Here is a 17,249-nt window from a genome sequence, read left to right on the forward strand (position 1 = left end):
ACTCGAATTTAGTTGTATTAGATAAAGCAATGTGTTTTTACAGCTACAATAAGGTTAGCATAAATCTGCCCTTGATGACAATGGTTGTGTTCATATATACAGTGAACTATATAGTGCCAAACCCTTAACATGTTGGTAGTTAACAATGTACCATATCTTGCAAAGCCCAATTTTGAGAAACTAATTAGTACAACTAGTTAGTAATTAGCTGTACTTGGCTAATCTTGAAAAGCTAAGCAGAATTGAACTTAGTACTCGGCTGAGAAACCATGAGGATAGGGTTCATTCATTCATTCATTCATTCATTCATTCATTCATTCATTCATTCATATTCTGGAAAAAAAAAGCATCAAGAAACCATTTCTATCTTGTTGCCAAAATATCTGCTTATCTATCCACTCAGGTCAACTGAAACCTCACTTGAAAGAGATTTTGTCATAAACCACATTTAAGTTTAGCAAGGATAAGTATGATGTGAAAATATCTTTATAATAACAATTCTGCAAGATTACTGAAAGACTATATATCACCACCTCTGTACCAAGATCAGTTCTGTTTGGATGGGCAGCTCCAAATGAACATCTCTCCAAGTAAACCATGGCTAGAATCTAGCTACAATTAGAACACATGCAGGCAAGTTTGTGAAATTCCTGTAAGGGTCCATATCCTTTCTTGATTGACTCAGCCCACATATTGGTTACATTTAGGAACAATATTATAAAATATTAGAGTATATTGTATCTAAATACTGAACTGGAACAAATAAACTTGGCAAGTTTCACTCCTATCTCATGGATGGATAGAGATCAGATCGCCTGTAAGAATTTCATCTATTCTGTCACTTGTTATTCATGGTTGGGTAGAAATAGTTTCAAAAGTGATACCAGGTGTATCTTCTTGCATTGAATGTACTTTATACAAACAAAATCGGATTTTCCTTTGAACAACTCTTGTACAGAAAAATCAATTTCAGGTTACAATGGCTTTGATTTTTCAAGCTAAAGATCCATTGCAAATGTGTTAAGTGGTGAGGATATAAGGCCATAGCATAACTGGAAAGTGTAAAGATGCATTCAAATCAAAGTTTAGTTTTGAATCTATGTAATGATTCAAATGATTCACACGGTGGCTCAGTGGGTTAGGACGCTGAGCTTGTTGATCAGAAGGTTGGCAGTTTGGCGGGTCGAATCCCGAGTGCTGCGTAGCAGAGTGAGCGCCTGTTACTCGTCCCAGCTTCTGCCCACCTAGCAGTTCGAAAGCACGTAAAAATGCAAGTAGAAAAATAGGGACCACTACAGTGGGAAGGTAACAGCGTTCCGTCAGCCTTTGGCGTCTAGTCATGCCAGCCACATGGCCACGGAAGACGTCCTCGGACAAGCGCTGGCTCTTCGGCTTTGAAACGGAGATGAGCACCGGCCCCTAGAGTCGGAAACGACTAGCACACATGTGCAGGGGAACCTTTACCTTTATAATGAACACCCACAAATCCTGCCAGCTTTTAAGTTTCTCAAATGCATATATCCTGCAAGGTTTATTTAACCTTATGGCAGTAAATATGCTGGGAAACATACATACACACAAACACATGTACGTATTACACAAGCTATTTTTGTTTCAGCCAAATTTAATTTCTGGTGATATCTTGGACCAAGCTTAATCCTGCTTAGCTTCTGAGCCCAGAGAAGATTGTCACAGTGCTGTCATTTTTTGATTACTATTTGTCCCAGTGTGGTTGTTTCTGGGACAGTTTTTCATTTTCATCTTGAATTCTTCAGGGTAAAACAAAGTACTTGAACTGACTTCTGAAAACAGACCAGTCAATCAATCAATCAATCCCCTTTCCCTGACTCTGAATTTATACCTGCTACTTTTGATGATGAGTCATAAAATCCATTTATCTCATTTTCACTTTTTCTACAATCTTAACTCCAGTAACTGAGTTTTCCTGCAAAGATTTGAATAAATCCTTGATTAGATTCATATCCTACTTTTATTTAGGACCTTGGAGTACCATATATAGCACCCTCTCCTCCAACGTCATCTCCACCTTCTCACCCTATAAAGTTATTTGCTCTTAGATACTGGCTCAGAGTCACTGAATGATCTTCTATGGCTGAATATAGATTTAAATTCCAATCTTTCTAGTTCTAACTCAACGCATTAACCATAGGGCATGGTAGTAACTGCCCCTATTTGCCTCAGTTGTTGTAAAGAAAGTTTTTCAGGAATTTTCCATACTTTTTGGTGACTGCATCCTTTGTGAAATAGTGTATAGGCTGGCACTTCCATAAAGTGCCTAGAGTCATTTTTAGCATCTCTCTGTCTCTCTTTCTTTCTCTCTCTTTCATTCCCTTATTATACAAGTATTGTCCTAAAGAAAAAAAAAGTAGCACCCACCCAGTTAGCTAGTCTTGAGCACCTTAGACACAAAGATACATAAAATGCTATTTTTAAAAAAAGCAACCCGTGCAAATTGTCTTGTGCTTTCAGTATGGAGAAGAATATAAATTGAAATAAATAAAAATCTATTTCTGTTCTGAAAGAAATATTGACTTAAATTGCAGATGAGACTGATGGAAAGGGAATAGATTTTTCCCCTTTTTTGTGGAGACAAATTGCATTATGATGTATGATGCTATGTATAGTTTTGCCAATAATGCATTCATTTTTTTTTGCCTCATGTAATCTTTTGCTCCTTAATTCCATGCACATTTACCTTCAGATAAACTGCATTATGTTTCAGGCCTATATCATTAAAATAATTTATCTATCAATCTCATTATAAAGGCAGCATTAGTTTCTATCCTTGTTTTAAAGTTTTGAGATGGCTTGAACAATACTGAAATTCATTTCAAAAGTACATTCCAGATACAAATGCCATAACTAATACGACTATTTATTAATCACATTGTTTTCATGAACCATGAAAAAAGGAACTTAACATAGCATGGTTATTTTTGTGAGCTAAAATTGTTACTTTCAAATAATCAGTCTTAAAATATTCTATGCACAGATACAGTATTTTTACTACTGTTCATTGAAAAAATTTGTGTTAATAGAAAAGCTCACTTAATACATTGAACTAAGCTAAGCTAAACTTGGTTTTGAGTTAGTGTTTGATGTTAACCCAGCTGTTGTTCTTTGTAAACGATGATTTATAGTTTAGTGCATGCAGTGTGAACCTAGACAATGGTGGTTTATTCAGTAAGTCATGGGTAAGAAATGTGTAAACTCAGTCTATAACAGGTTGTTCTTAAGGCACCAGGAAATTCTGGAAGCTGTATACCTGGCTCAATAGCAGTAACTGTGATAGAGATCTCTGGAGTCCTATTGGACAACCATTTAAGTATGAGCCAGCAAAGTGCTAGAACTGCCAAAAAAAAGCCAATGCAGTTTTAGACTGCATCAACAGAGGGATAGTATCAATATCATGTTAAGTGTTAGTACTGTTTTATACTGGTCGCTACAATACAAAACAGATGTTGAGACTGTAGAAAGAGTGCAGAGAAGAGTAACAAAGATGATTAGGTGACTTGAGGCTAAAGCATATGATGAACAGTTGTGGGAACGGGGTATGTCTGGTCTAATGAAGAGAAGGACTAGGGGTAATATGAAAGCAGTGTTCCAGTATTTGAGGGGTTGCCACAGGAAAAAGGGGATTGTTGACTTATTCTTCAATGCACCAGATAAGAAATAAAAGATACAAGTTTATCAAAGAGAAATCCAACCTAGACTTAAGGAGAAATTGCCTGTCAGGGAGAACAGTTTATTGGTGGAACGACTTGCCTCCAGAAATTATGGATGCTCCATCACTGGAGGCTTTTAAGAAGAGATTGGACATTGCCTGAAATAGTATAGAGTGTGAGCAGGACATTGGACTAGATCTTCAAGATCCTTTCCAATTCTGTTATTCTGTTAATATTATCAACACTTCTGAAATGCACAATATTGAACTGAATTAAAGCTGCTCTAAGTTGAGATTAAGTCTCATTTTAGAACTTCCTTATAAGCATATATTGGATTTTGAGTATGCACCAAAATTCTTTTTTTTACTTCTAGCAATTACCTGAGATAGATTTTCTCCATGATGCTCAAACCCCAACTTGGCCTTTCAGGTCTTCCAACAGTACACTTATCACTACTGTAACTGTCTGGCCTTGCTGGTGGTCACCTTCTTTTTTTCTTTCATTTTTTTCTGGTATTACAGTCTTTTCCAAAGAGTTGGGTGTTTGCCTAATCTGCCTAAAGTAGAATAATTTGAATCTGGTAATTGAATCTGGTTCTTGAGTAAGAACCCTGTGTTGATTTGTTCAATGATCTAATTTTTGTTTGTTTTCTTGGTTGTAAATGGTATTCTCAGGAGACCACCAAAATCAAATTTCAAAAGCATCAATACTTTAGTAATTCTTTGAAGTCCAACTTCCACTAACTTCTAAATAGGGTATAATAATAATATAACAGAGAATGCCATGGATTGCACAACTCTGATCTTTGTAGGTATTACACATAATGGCAGTTGAATATCTTTTCAAAGACCTTTATGACTGCTCTATCAAATGCTAGTTTGTGGCACTTTTTATTGCTTGTTCTTTTACTGTTGATGCAACCATCAAAGGCATGCAACCTTCTGTCCTAAAAACAGAAGCTATCCACTTTATCAATAGCTTCATTGTCAATTCTAAGCCAGCTTGTACCTGTTATTATTAGTTTGCTCTTTATATTTGAGTCCTTTTTCTCTTTCCTTCTTGACTTTTATTACTAGACCCTGCAAATCCTTTGCATGTTTTGACCATCAGAGTAAGGTTATCAGCATGGTGCAGTGTTATTTCTTCCTCCAGTTTTAAAACCATGCTCACCTTCTTTCAATCCAGCTTGTCCTTAATGTATATTTAGCATAAAGGCTGAATAAATGCAGATAATCCTTGGGTTACAATGGCAATTGGGACTGGTGTCACTTAGTGATGTGGTCATAAAGCATGTCATGTGAATACATTGCTTATTGATGCCTTGCAGTTCACAAGCTATCCCACAGCCAGAAACTGACTTCATGCTATATTTGAGCTTCTCCACCTCCTTTATGCAATTTGATGTCCATACACTCCTTCTAAGTAAAGGTAAAGGTAAAGGTTCCCCTGCACATGCGTGCTAGTTGTTTCCGACTCTAGGGGCCGGTGCTCATCTCCGTTTCAAAGCCGAAGAGCTAGCACTTGTCCGAGGACGTCTCCATGGTCATGTGGCCGGCATAACTATATAGAGGCTTCATTTTGGTGGTTTGAAGGCACTTTTAGCTACGGAGAAATCATTGGTGTGGCAGGAACTGATAAGCCGGTCTCCTCCTATAGGTTAAATAAATTTAAATTCACATGGAGCATCCAATTAATTTTGCCACAAAATTAAAAGAGGGGCCAGCTTTGGTTGCTGTATCAGTTTATAACCATTCCTGAACTAGGTTAGCCTAGTCTCACTGATCTATGATTTAATAATATAATTCATTGCTAGGATTATTGCAGAGGGGTCCAGAGATTGCTGTTAGTATAGAAAGCAGCTGTCCAATTAAGTGAAGTAGATAAATCAGACTATATATATGAATCCAGGAAGCACTGCGCTGGTTGCATTCAGCTTCAGATGTTGAAATTAATCAATAAAGGCCTAAAGGTTCAGGATCAGGCATTCAAATGATTGCCTCCTCCAATACTATCCAACTTGGGATCAGCTGGGGAGATCTATTCTTGTTCCACTGGTAGATTTGGCTCTCTTTTATGGCACCCTCTTAAGAATTTGTCTCCTGAGGGATGTTTGATTGCTCTGTTCCACACATTGACTTCCTTCAGGAAATGATTAAAAATATGGATGGAATAGCTGCTTCTCCAAAAATAGACAGTCTTTGAAAGTTTTAAATTCTTTATTTTGTTTTATTTTTTTAAAATGAGTTTTGTTTTTAATATAGCTGTGCAGAGCTTTGGATGGGGTTCCAAAAAGTTGCTCAAAGAATGTAGGAGCATAAGCTTGGAACCTGTTGGCAACTCTTGAAAACAGCTGTGCAATTTCGGGAAAGGACACTGCTGCTTTCAGGACTTGTAGACAAATCTATACCTTCACGCTCCCTGAGAATACCTTTGGGGAACCAAGCCTGATAAACTGCTCCAGCTTAGCTTTTATTATTTTTTTCCCCTTGCTTGAATGATTTGATTGTGGTAGTTTTATTTAAGACTCTCCTCCCTCTTTTCTCTCTCTTTTTGGAGGATGATGAGTATAGAAGGAAGCAAGCAGACAAGTAAATAAGAGACCATAACCTTCAAATAGCAAAATATTACTTTTATGATATGAAAATTTTCCTTATTCCAAGGTTTTTAAACCATGAAACTCACATTACAATTATAAACAGCAGGTGGCTTTAGGTTTGTCTGAGATCCCAGAGATGGAATAATGAAAAGTGTTAATCCGCCTTCTCAGATAGAGGCATGACTCACTGACACACACACACAGGCAGGTTTTTTGTTTGGATTAGAAAGGACTGTGTGACGGCACCAGCGTTACCTTTTGCAGGCTTCCTCTGCCCCGTATTTCAGAGCCCCTAACTGCAAGAGAGGATTAGATTCAACATATATAGAAGGCACCAGGCTGATATTTTAGAAGCAATCTTTGTCTAGAAATACACACAATAAGCATATAGATGGAGGGATCATTATTGTTATTTGCAGAATTAAATGGTATGTGCTGAAGAGAGCACTAGTTTAAACAATGCTTCCTATATACTTAAAACAGTTAACGTTCACCTATTGACTTGGGGAATGTGGAGATGATTTCCTATGGTCCTTAAAAATGAAACAACACATTGCAAGAAACCTTACTGTTCTTTTTAGCATATCCTGGTTTCTTGTAAGTCTTTAATCAGCTGGCAGACTGGAAAATCGCAATTAACTCAACTTCCCCCATCCTTTTCTTTCCTATTTTCCCATCCTGCTTTTTCATAGAGAAATGCAATTTTTATTTTCTTTTTGGAAGCATGGAACCAATTTTCTGTAATGCCACAAAGCATGAAATTATTCAATAAGACTCCTAGGTCAGTTTTAGCTATTGTGAGAATTCTGCTTTGTTTCATTAAGACCCAGGTTTTGGTCAATTTGGGGTTCAGCTAAATTTTGTGTACTTTCTCCCACAAATCCATGTTCATATCTTGGGCTACTTCTGATTTCAGTGGCATCACAGATTTCTGCACTGTAAAATTCACTTTCCCTCCTACGCTTCTATGATCTTCTGATCTAAACACTATCCAGCGATTTTGCTAAAATTGTTGCGGCTCTTATTTAACAACCTCCTCCCACCCAACTCAGAGACAACGCTGTCAGCAAAACAAAAATAACAAAAGTGTATCTGCAAGTAATGTGATCTTGTCTTCTTCAAGTTTCTGCAAATTAGCTATAGTTAGCTCAAATGTCCAGTCTTAATAGGGTAGAAGAAGAGGGGGAAATCGACAAGAAAACAACAAGACATAACTAATACCATAAATTGACAAGTTGGACCTTAGAGGTTGATCACTATGTCATTTATTTTTCCAGAGGCTATCTGAGAAAATGGAAGGAAGTGACAAGTACTGTCCATCTACCATCCACTTTGTATTCTCCTGGTCCTTCTTCATATCAGTTCTGGGCAAGTGAGAGGATGTAGGGCCAGTTATATGCTGAATGTATGACCTCTGCTGAGTTAGAATGGAGAATCGTGTCTTCCCTCCCTCTCCAAGGGACATTCATGATTTCTGGACCAGGGTCCTTATATATTTCCATTTCTGAAAGAAACCTTGCACTGAAGTTAGGATAAATATTTCCTTTTTTTCCCTTCACACACACATAATCAGTTGAAGAAACGTCCAATATTTCACTTTCTTCTTCAATTTCCCTCCCCCTCTCTTACACACATTGATTTTAAACACACTACATACAATCTCTATTGCACAAAAACAGGGTTCACATTCAAATTCTCATGTGCAATATAGCTTATTTCAAACTTATTTCAGAGATGTGCTTAGTTATACCAATTCAAAGTGCAAGATTTGTTGGCCCTTTCTAATCATTCCCACCATGACCATTCATGTGCTTTTACAAGATTTAGCTTCTCTTTTCTTCATTTCTCTTCCATTAGAATCATCTTGCTCACTTATTATTTTATGAGGATTTTCAATAACCTTGGTAACAAAGACAATTAAATTCTGCACTTATCAATTTCAGAAAGTTTCCTTCTCAAAAACAAGGTCATATTTTGCTTCATCTAACAGGTGAATGTTACCAAAAGATATTTCTAGATTACATTGTGATGTTCTTAACAGTACACACATATCACCCCCCCATCCTGAAATAGTTACTACTCTGGTCTTAAAGCCAGCACTTGTGAGCATTTCTTCAACCTCAGCACAACTGCATGTTCTTATTCTTTGACCTGCCCCACAGAAAAGCAAGCCCATACCAACCCCTATACTGGACAACAGCCTTGCCAGTTTCTGACAAAGGTCCTTCCAGATGAGCTTGATGGTGAATTGATAGATGAGTTCAGGACATCACCATTTCCCACCGCTGACTCATTGCTGTGCTTTCACAGGGGTTAATGACTACTTCTCTCATGTTCTCACTGCTATCTCCCACCATTTCTGTGTCCAGGCAATAGCGGGTAGCCATGTGCTCAATGTGAGAACCAACTTTATTCCAGCGCTATTAAAGGAAAAATGGAAAATTAAGATTAACCTAATGTTATATTTAAGAAGCTCTTCCCATTAAAATATCAAAGCTATTGCAATGATTAGGGCAGTATTTTTCTGCAGGCAGGCAAAGATTGCTATCTCTCACTATGCTATGGAGAAAGAGTTTGAGGGAGTTTCAAGAACAATGTAGCCTGCCAACTGATACCTCCCCAATTCATAAGGGCTGCTAGGGGAACAATCTGATCATTGGATCAAATCGAATTCCTAGCTCATGCTTTATGATATATAATAGTTGAGTTGTATCAATATGGTTAACAAAGAGAACAATTATTTAAGGCAGGGGTAGGCAACCTTGGCTCTTTTATGACTCATGGACTTCAACTCCCAGAATTCCTGAGCCAGCCATGCAGAGGAGAAAGGGAGAGGTTTCCATGCTGAGCCATGGATCTTTGTGATCCAATAGATAATAGTTTACTAGAATTTCTATTAATGACCATTTGAGTTGTTCTAAGTTCATGCTGGTAATATCAGCAACAATATCTAACCATTTTATCTTCTGTCAGCTTCTTTTTAAGAATCTATACAAAGCGAGAGTATTACCAAAATATGTGGCAAATAAATTCTCATTGCCCAACATACCCTTTTAAGAAAGCTGCTTCAAAATTTGTCAACTGTTATCTGCATGGATACCAACATGATAAGGATGAAGCAATGGAAAGGGATGAAGCATTAAAGCATGTCACACTTGGGGATAAATGTTTCATATGTGCAATCATTTGTTGGCAAATGACACATCATGATGAATCCCATCTGGTTTAGCCTAACCTTGCATCAATTTTGGAAAAATAACCATAGTTAGCTATTGGACTATTGCCACAACTTTGTTTATAATTGATATAATTTTGCTTTTAACTATTGCCTCTTAAATTTTAAATCAAGCCCAGACTGTGATATGACTGTCAGTAGCATCAGGCATCAACACCGGGCACCAAGGCAATATGATGTGACTAATTTGCAGACCTTAGACATTTTTAACTGTCCTATCCCAAGCAAATCCAAGTAATTTTTGACATATTCCAAATGTTTTTTTTTCAGTGGTATCAATGACCATGTATTTTTTTTCCACAGACATTAGTGCTGTTAGCATCTGGATTAGAATAGCAGATAAGTAAATCAATAAAAAAATGAACCAAGGAAAGGGGGAAAAAACTTACATCAATATTAGTACACTATGCTGGAGAAGAATTTAACAACCCTGATCTTGGTCTCACCTGCTTGCCATCCCCTTCTTTGCAAGGCAAAAGCATCACCTGGGAACCTGGAAAGAGGGTATGTATGGACAAGCATAACTGTTGAAAGTGGATTTGCTGGTTATATGTATACGTCCATTCCTGAAACAAAGAAGAATGCATTAAACTGATAGCCTTACTTCTCAACATAGTTCTTTAATTAAATTCATTATACCTTGTATTTTCTCTCTCACTCAGTGCTAATTTCTTTCCAACTACTGATTTCTCACTTTAGAATAAATAATTAAAAGAATATGGTTTATTTTTTCCCCAACAAATTCATTTCTTTGAGTCTATTAACACTCCTAGTAGGTTTCATCAAGTCAGGACTGTGGTGGGAGGATACAAAATATACTGATTTATTCACCATTAGACCTTCATGTGGCTATGTGCGTCTCTCTGGGATCTCCTTGGACAACACAGGACTGAAGCAGTAGGTGTGAGCCTAAATGGACTCCAGAAGATGGTAGAGGACAGGAAGGCCTGGAGGAACGTTGTCCATGGGATCGCGATGGGTTGGACACGACTTCGCAACTAACAACGTAAGTTCCTTGAACTCCTCTCATCAGATCGCTCTTTCCAATCTGTCTTTCTTTAAGCAGTCTCTTTGCTCAGTTTCCCTTCATAAACTATCTTTCTCCTCTTTTCTTATCTTTTAGCCATCAGTTGTCTTTCCTCTTGTTGTCATAGCAGATGCCACCTCACCATAATTATCAGGGCTTCAGATGGATCGTGGTTAACTGCCAGGGTTAACCACGATCCATCTGGCCCTACTACAGTTCACCCTCTTTCTCTATTTCAAGCTGCCTTGTATAAGTTGTTGGATGAGTCATGTGCTGAGATACTCCTACTCGCCTCTACATCTCAAACACTTTGTCTCCCAGTCTCTTTTTGAATCATATCTGGAAACCGAGGGATTCCAGATTACAGATAAAACGCCGGGCCGGCAGACCTTTGACAGTTGACAGCTGTCAAATGGCTGCCCGAAGCGACCACGCATGCGCACCGCCCCGCCGGCCGCCATTCCCGATGACAGCTGTCAAAAGAGCTGCCGGGACCAGACGCGCATGCGCCGGATTTGACAGTTCCCGGAACTGTCAAATCCGCAGTCCACAACCCGGTCCTCCGAACTGAGCTAAGCGCTCAGCTGAGAGGAATTCCCTGACAGCCGCCGAGCTGTCAGAATGCCGCTCGTCGATTGGCTGTTCCCCGAGCGGCAGGAAAAATACTGTTACCTGATTGGTTACGATGTTTGACAGTTCCCTATATAAGCCAGGATTGTTTTGACAGTCAGCTGCCTGGAGCTGAACCGAATAAACTTATGAACCTTTGCCTACGGTCTCGCTCTTGTCTTTGTAAAGACAATTCACTTTTCCCTCTACAGCAAGATCACCCTTTCCTTTTTCCATGCAAGCCTTTTATTCTTTATGTTTCGATACCGAACTATATCCGATCACTGCCACCATTTGTTAGATTTTTCTTCATGTGGTACGGTACACACACACAAAATGACTTTATTGAACAAAATTAAACTTCTGTCTTCCTGTTACTATATGTTTACAACTATTCTATTTCTGTTCTTGTTTAAACTATACCTGTATTGGAATGTATGAATGACCTTGGAGAAAGAGAGGGTAAGTGCTGTCTGGAAAACAATGAGATAAAAATGGCAGGAGCCTGCAGTCACAGTCTCTTTAATAGCCACAGAAAAAAATTAGGAAAGACCTGCCCTAATGGATCAAGTAGTTAAAAAGTAGAGGTGGGAACTCTGTGCCTTCAGACTTTCAAGTTTCTGTTAATGTAGCCTTATAACAAGATGGTGGGTTTGTTGTCACTGTGAGTTGTTGTGGTGGTGGGGGGCACGAAGGGAGGCTCAGCCAATCTCAATGTATACATGGTTGCACTTTGACAATAAAGGTTCATTTCATAATAAAGTAGAATTAATTCATCTTGTCATATTTCCTGTCTGATTTTCCTGGGAGGGCTGACAATACATTCCTATCTCTATGTTTCTTCTCCTATGTTAACACTATGTTTCCTTATCTTAACAATTTCTTCTTTAAATCTTTCCTTTTCCCCTAGGTCTAGCCAATTTCAGTCATTTGCATATCAAAACCCCTTTTCATTCCTTTATAAACTTGCAAATTGACTTTTCTCTCCCCACCTCATTGCCCCCTCCCCAGCACTCTGTTTCTGGAGCTGGTTTATAGAACTCTGCATCTGGGCTACTGTACACTCTGGGTTTGTGGGATTGCTTGGATTGGCAGACTCTTGTTCAGGCATTTTTCCTCCCCCAACTCTCAGCTGGTGTTGAAGATCCAAAAACTAAAATTTTCTCTTGCTGTCTGAAGACAGCTGTTGAGATGCTTGCCTTTGGGTTGCTGTTCTCTGGGCTTTCCCTTGACACATCCATCCTTGGCACACTTGTTTTCAGTTCCTGGCTCAGGAATTCTGGGAGTTGAAGCCCACAAGTCATAAAAGAGCCAAGGTTGCCTACCCCTGGCTTAGATTCATATGCAAAGATACTAAGTCAACTAAGATAATCATTTTGTATTTTTAGTCAATCCACACTGAGTCTAGAATAAATGTGCATGTTGTGATACTAAGTGAAGGAACTGTAGAGCTAATCCCCTTTTATTTCTTGACAGTGCTGCTGAAATGATTTGCAAATAATGAAATGCTGCATGTTCAGGCACCTACCCCACACCACAGCTTCTTGTGTGCAATCAACTCAGAAAAAGATTTCCTCATCTCCCATTTTTAAGCCTCTGAATAGGTTGTGGAAACTGATTGTTGAAATTTTGAAAGGGATTGATATTTTCCTTCTGGATGAATGAACAAGGGTAATAAAGAGGTTTCTAACCAGTGTTTGTTAAGATCACAGTGTTAGGAACAAAACAAGGGTAAAACAAGGACATGGTTGGATAAAGTCACTTCTACCCACCCACCCCCCACATCCTGCCCCCCTCCCTTCCCTTAGCAAGTAACATCCCTTAAGAAGTGATTTCTGTATTTCTATCTAGGGTTACCATCTGGTTCACATCTGATTAAATGGCAAGGAAGAGAAAAGGGTGTGATGCCAGACATGCTAAGAACAGCCAAAGATGACACTTCACATTCATTTCTAGAATTCATTTTGATGCTGAGGAGCAGTGACAGGTGTCACCTTGAATGATTTAGAGCCTTGAAAAATAGTCCCTAGCTCCTGACAGGGTTAATGTGGCTGAATTTTCTGTAGAGAAAATAGTTAGCATGCAAAGTCTCTTCTTGGAGCATGAACCTTCTCACACCTCCCTTCTCCTCCTCCTCTTCTTCCTCTATTTTCTCAAAGGCCCTTCGCACTCAATTCCAGCACTTGTTTTTCTTCTTTTTTAACCAGAAACAGGCTTGTCTTCTGACAAGGTGAAATGCCTTTGCAACTATGCCATGTTCCTCTGCAAATATTCTTTCCACCAGATATACAAAAGGGGTTTTCAAAGCCCCCTTACCACATCTAGTGAAGGCAATAAGACAATCTCTCTGCATTGGCATAGGGTGAGTTAAAAAGACAAGCAAAAATGCTCTTCTGCTAACAGAGTACCCTAAGATGCTCTTTCATTATCTGGATTATACAATGGTTGGAAAAGGAGCATTTAGTTTCTCTTTCAGTTATTGTTCCCAAAGAAACATTATGATTCTTAACTGGTAGCCATTCAGTTAGATCATGGGGGACAAGCAATGGTTACTGATGGCTTCCAATGTGGCCCACTGTGTAAGATAACTTCATTGTCTTAGAAATGCTGCCTTTCATAGCACAACAGTGTGCATTCCTGGCAATGCACCATTCAGCTATGGGGGAGTGCGGAAAGATTGGGGAATTTTAGACAGAAATAGAGAAGTGGATGCATTTAAGTGGTTCTACTTTTTCTATTCTGATTCATTCAATGGGACCTGCCGAAATTCCTTACTGCACTATCCTATGATTCCTTCGCAAACTTAATATTGATCTTCACAGTCCTTTTGTAGGCATTCAAAGGGTCTCCTGTCAAACTAATCATTGCAAACATTCTTGTCCATCATTGTCTCTAAATTATTCTTGGGAACTACACAGGTAGAAGTTCACTGTTTGCAAGACTGAGAATGAGTGCAGTTTTCTTCCAAAGGTGCAGCCATATGGGCACATTTCCTGCATTCCTTGCCATACAAACTGCACTCTTCCTAACCCTTTCAATGCTGAGGGATGCAACTCTTTCGGGGGCAGGCATTGTGAAGAAATGACCCCTTCACTTAGGCCGTCTCCATCTAAATTGCAATCAGGAAAGCAACAGGATTGAAAAAGCACAAATGTGATAGAAAAGATACTGTGTTGGAATGAGCTTTTCTAGGCACCTTCTTCCCCTCTCAGATAAAGAGCATCTTTGGCTTCCAGATTCTCTAGATGAAGCTTGATGACAACCACATGCTTGGCGGAGTGTAATAGGTTTATCTTTGCATACAATCCTTTATGTGCTCCCTGTAGCATACTATAGAGATACTTGGCACTGGGGAGGCAGCCAACAGTTCCAGCATCAGGACAAATCTTTTCACAAGTTCATATAAAAATATCACACTAGCTAACTGGGTAATGATTCACCCCTGTGACAAGGGATTCTGCAAGGCAGGCTGTGGAGTACAGAGGGACAGGAGGGGGAAGGGGAAGGGGGGAAAGGAGGAGGAGGGAAGGAAGAGGTAGAAGAAGAAGTAACAACAACAACAATAATAATTAAAGACTTCAGTCCTGCTGGCTTACAGAATAACAGCTTTTCTCTGAGACCCTATAGAATCATTCCATTGCTGCTGCTGCCACTACCGCCGCTGCCACCACCAACGTGTTGAAGTGTATCCAGGCCTAACAGGCTTCTCATTCCTTTTCTAAAGCTTGTCAGGTTTCTTGGAACTGCTAATGATTAATGGGTTTATTAAATGAATCCCAGATTCAGAAATCTGTTCCAAGAAGGTTACTGCAAACTTTAATATCAGCTGATGATGTGCTCTAATGGAAAGCCAGTGCATCAGCCAAACAGTGACATCTTCATTAGACAAAAGCAGGGCAAAATTATGATCAATTATTTACCCTCCAATGCATCTCTCTGGCAAACTGCTAAATCAATCAATTGCCTTTCACAAATGAGACATAAACAAGGCCAAGGAAGGCCAAACAGTGTGCTCAGTCCCAGGAGTCTGCCACCCTATGGAAGAAGAGATTGCAAACCACTTTCTGCAGATGCCAGGAGGCAATTATTTGCTCAGTGGAAAAAGAATGACTGTGAGGAACATGGTTGATCCTTATTTCATGATGTATTTCGTGGAACATTTTTTCAGGATGAGAACAGGAGGTAGTCAGAGAAAGGGATTGCTAGGGGACTCTGAGCAAAAGGGGTGGAAATTCCTCACAAATAATAAATAAGAAATACAGTACTCAAACACATAATAAAGCCACTGGCTCAGACGTATCTGAAAAGGCATCAGATCCTGTTTGTCTCTTAGGATAGCTACATGCTGAGACAGCAATAACACAGGAGAGCTCTCCTGCTTTCACATTTTTTTTAATTTTACTTAGTAAGCTTTAATGTTTTGATTTTCCTGATTTTCTCCTCTACTATTTCCTCTGCTATACTTTTTAAACCATTCTTTACTGGGTTTTTTGTTGTAATATTTGAAATAACTTAATCCAAATAATGCACGGATTGGAAAAATGAAAAGATAAATATTCTTAGGTAGGTAAGCACTGAATAGATCCAGTTTCACTAGCCTCTCTCTCTCTCTCTCTCTGGATAGCCACCCCCAATTTGACACTTCCAGATGTGTTGGGACTTAACTCCCATAATTAGTAGCTATTATAACCTTTGTGGGCTGAGTTTTGGATAATTACAGTCACAACACATCTGGAAAGTGCTTGGTTATAAAAGATTATAGTGGAAGAAACATTAACACTAACCTGGCCATAGTAGAACAGGAAATTCTTCTACATTTTTCTCAGATACAATTCACTTCTACTCTTAAAGGCAAACTGTACTTGAAAACTTCAACTGTCTGTCTCTTTCTTCTCATTCATAAAATGTTTCAGGAGATTTCAAGCAATAATACAATGCTGACTTATCCTTTGGGGAATTCTTTAGCAGGCCTGTTTTTTAAAGAGTTTTGGAACTGAGAAAATACATAAATATGTCAGTCGGACTTCCATGTACACAGCCTGATGTAAGAGCCTTAGAGTTCTAATTCAAGCTTGCACGGCTGCCTTATTTTCTGAATTGGCACCTCTGGAGAACAGCAGGTTTTTTTAAGGACACAGCTCTTTCCAGAGGGGATTCTGAGGCTCTAAACACCATATTATATCCCTTGGCATTAGAAAATATTTCCTACAAAGTCATTTTTGCAGATACTTTAATTATTAAATTATTCGGCACTGGAAGCTTCTTGGAGGGAAGTAATACAAACTTAAAAGCACCCTGTGACTTTAAAAACAGTCACCATAAAGAGCAAGATCCCTAAGCTATCATTATTTATTTATTATGCTAATGACTGGCTAATGGCCCCCAAAACGCAAGGGAAAGAAAGGCTAAAGTGCTGGAGCAGCATGAATGGCCCTTTCCTTATGTTCTTGTGAACCCTGACTACAGCAAGCTAAGTAAAAGCAACAACATTTTAGTCTGAATTACAGCATATAAAAAAATCTCTTTGGCTTTCTGCTTTATGTGGAATTTTCTTCCTCCTGGACATTCATTAAAGCCAGAGGCTGGACTCCTTTCCATAAATCAGAAAGATCTCCTTATGGGTCTTTGTTTAATTATGGGTACTCCTGGCAGAAAAAGCTCTAATGTGTAATATTTCTCCCCACCATTAATTTGATTGTGTGTCTGAAACATATTTCCTAATACTGTGGAGAGCCTCCAGTTATTTCTACATGAAAACTGTTTTAAAAAATGAACTCGTAAAATTTTTATACTGAAGATATTGTACTGAGATGAACAGAGTGACTTTGCATTCTTCAGTGACTGCTATAGGATGACATGGATCACCCAAAGAAAACACAGGGAAAAAACCTATTGCCTGTCATATTCCTAGATATACAAAACAATAATTCCTCTCCTACTGAAACTTCACAATGAAGGAAGGCCCTGTTTTCATGAATAGTTGTGAGTCATTTTTTTGTGTGCTAAAGTTGAAGTACATATTCAGTATTCTTACATGAAAAATATAATTTTAACATGGGTGGAGTGGGAAGACAGAGCATACCTTTGGGTGTTCCT

At 38.7% G+C, this 17,249-nt stretch overlaps 1 protein-coding gene across 1 annotated transcript in view; it reads right to left on the minus strand.

Moving 5' to 3' along the window:
* Positions 1-8,543: 8,543 nt before the first annotated feature.
* Positions 8,544-17,249, minus strand: part of GALNT14 (polypeptide N-acetylgalactosaminyltransferase 14) — a gene marked incomplete at its 3' end in the record, with an annotated part of 328,816 nt that continues 320,110 nt past the window's right edge. The window contains exons 14-15 of the mRNA XM_083376377.1: positions 9,964-10,083; positions 8,544-8,702 (exon numbers count right to left, since the gene is read on the minus strand). Of these exons, the coding sequence (XP_083232503.1) occupies positions 8,544-8,702; positions 9,964-10,083 (279 nt within the window). The remainder of the gene's footprint in view (positions 8,703-9,963; positions 10,084-17,249) is intronic.

The sequence above is a fragment of the Vipera ursinii genome (genome assembly GCF_947247035.1).
Source record: "Vipera ursinii genome assembly, chromosome: 1".
Taxonomy (NCBI): domain Eukaryota; kingdom Metazoa; phylum Chordata; class Lepidosauria; order Squamata; family Viperidae; genus Vipera; species Vipera ursinii.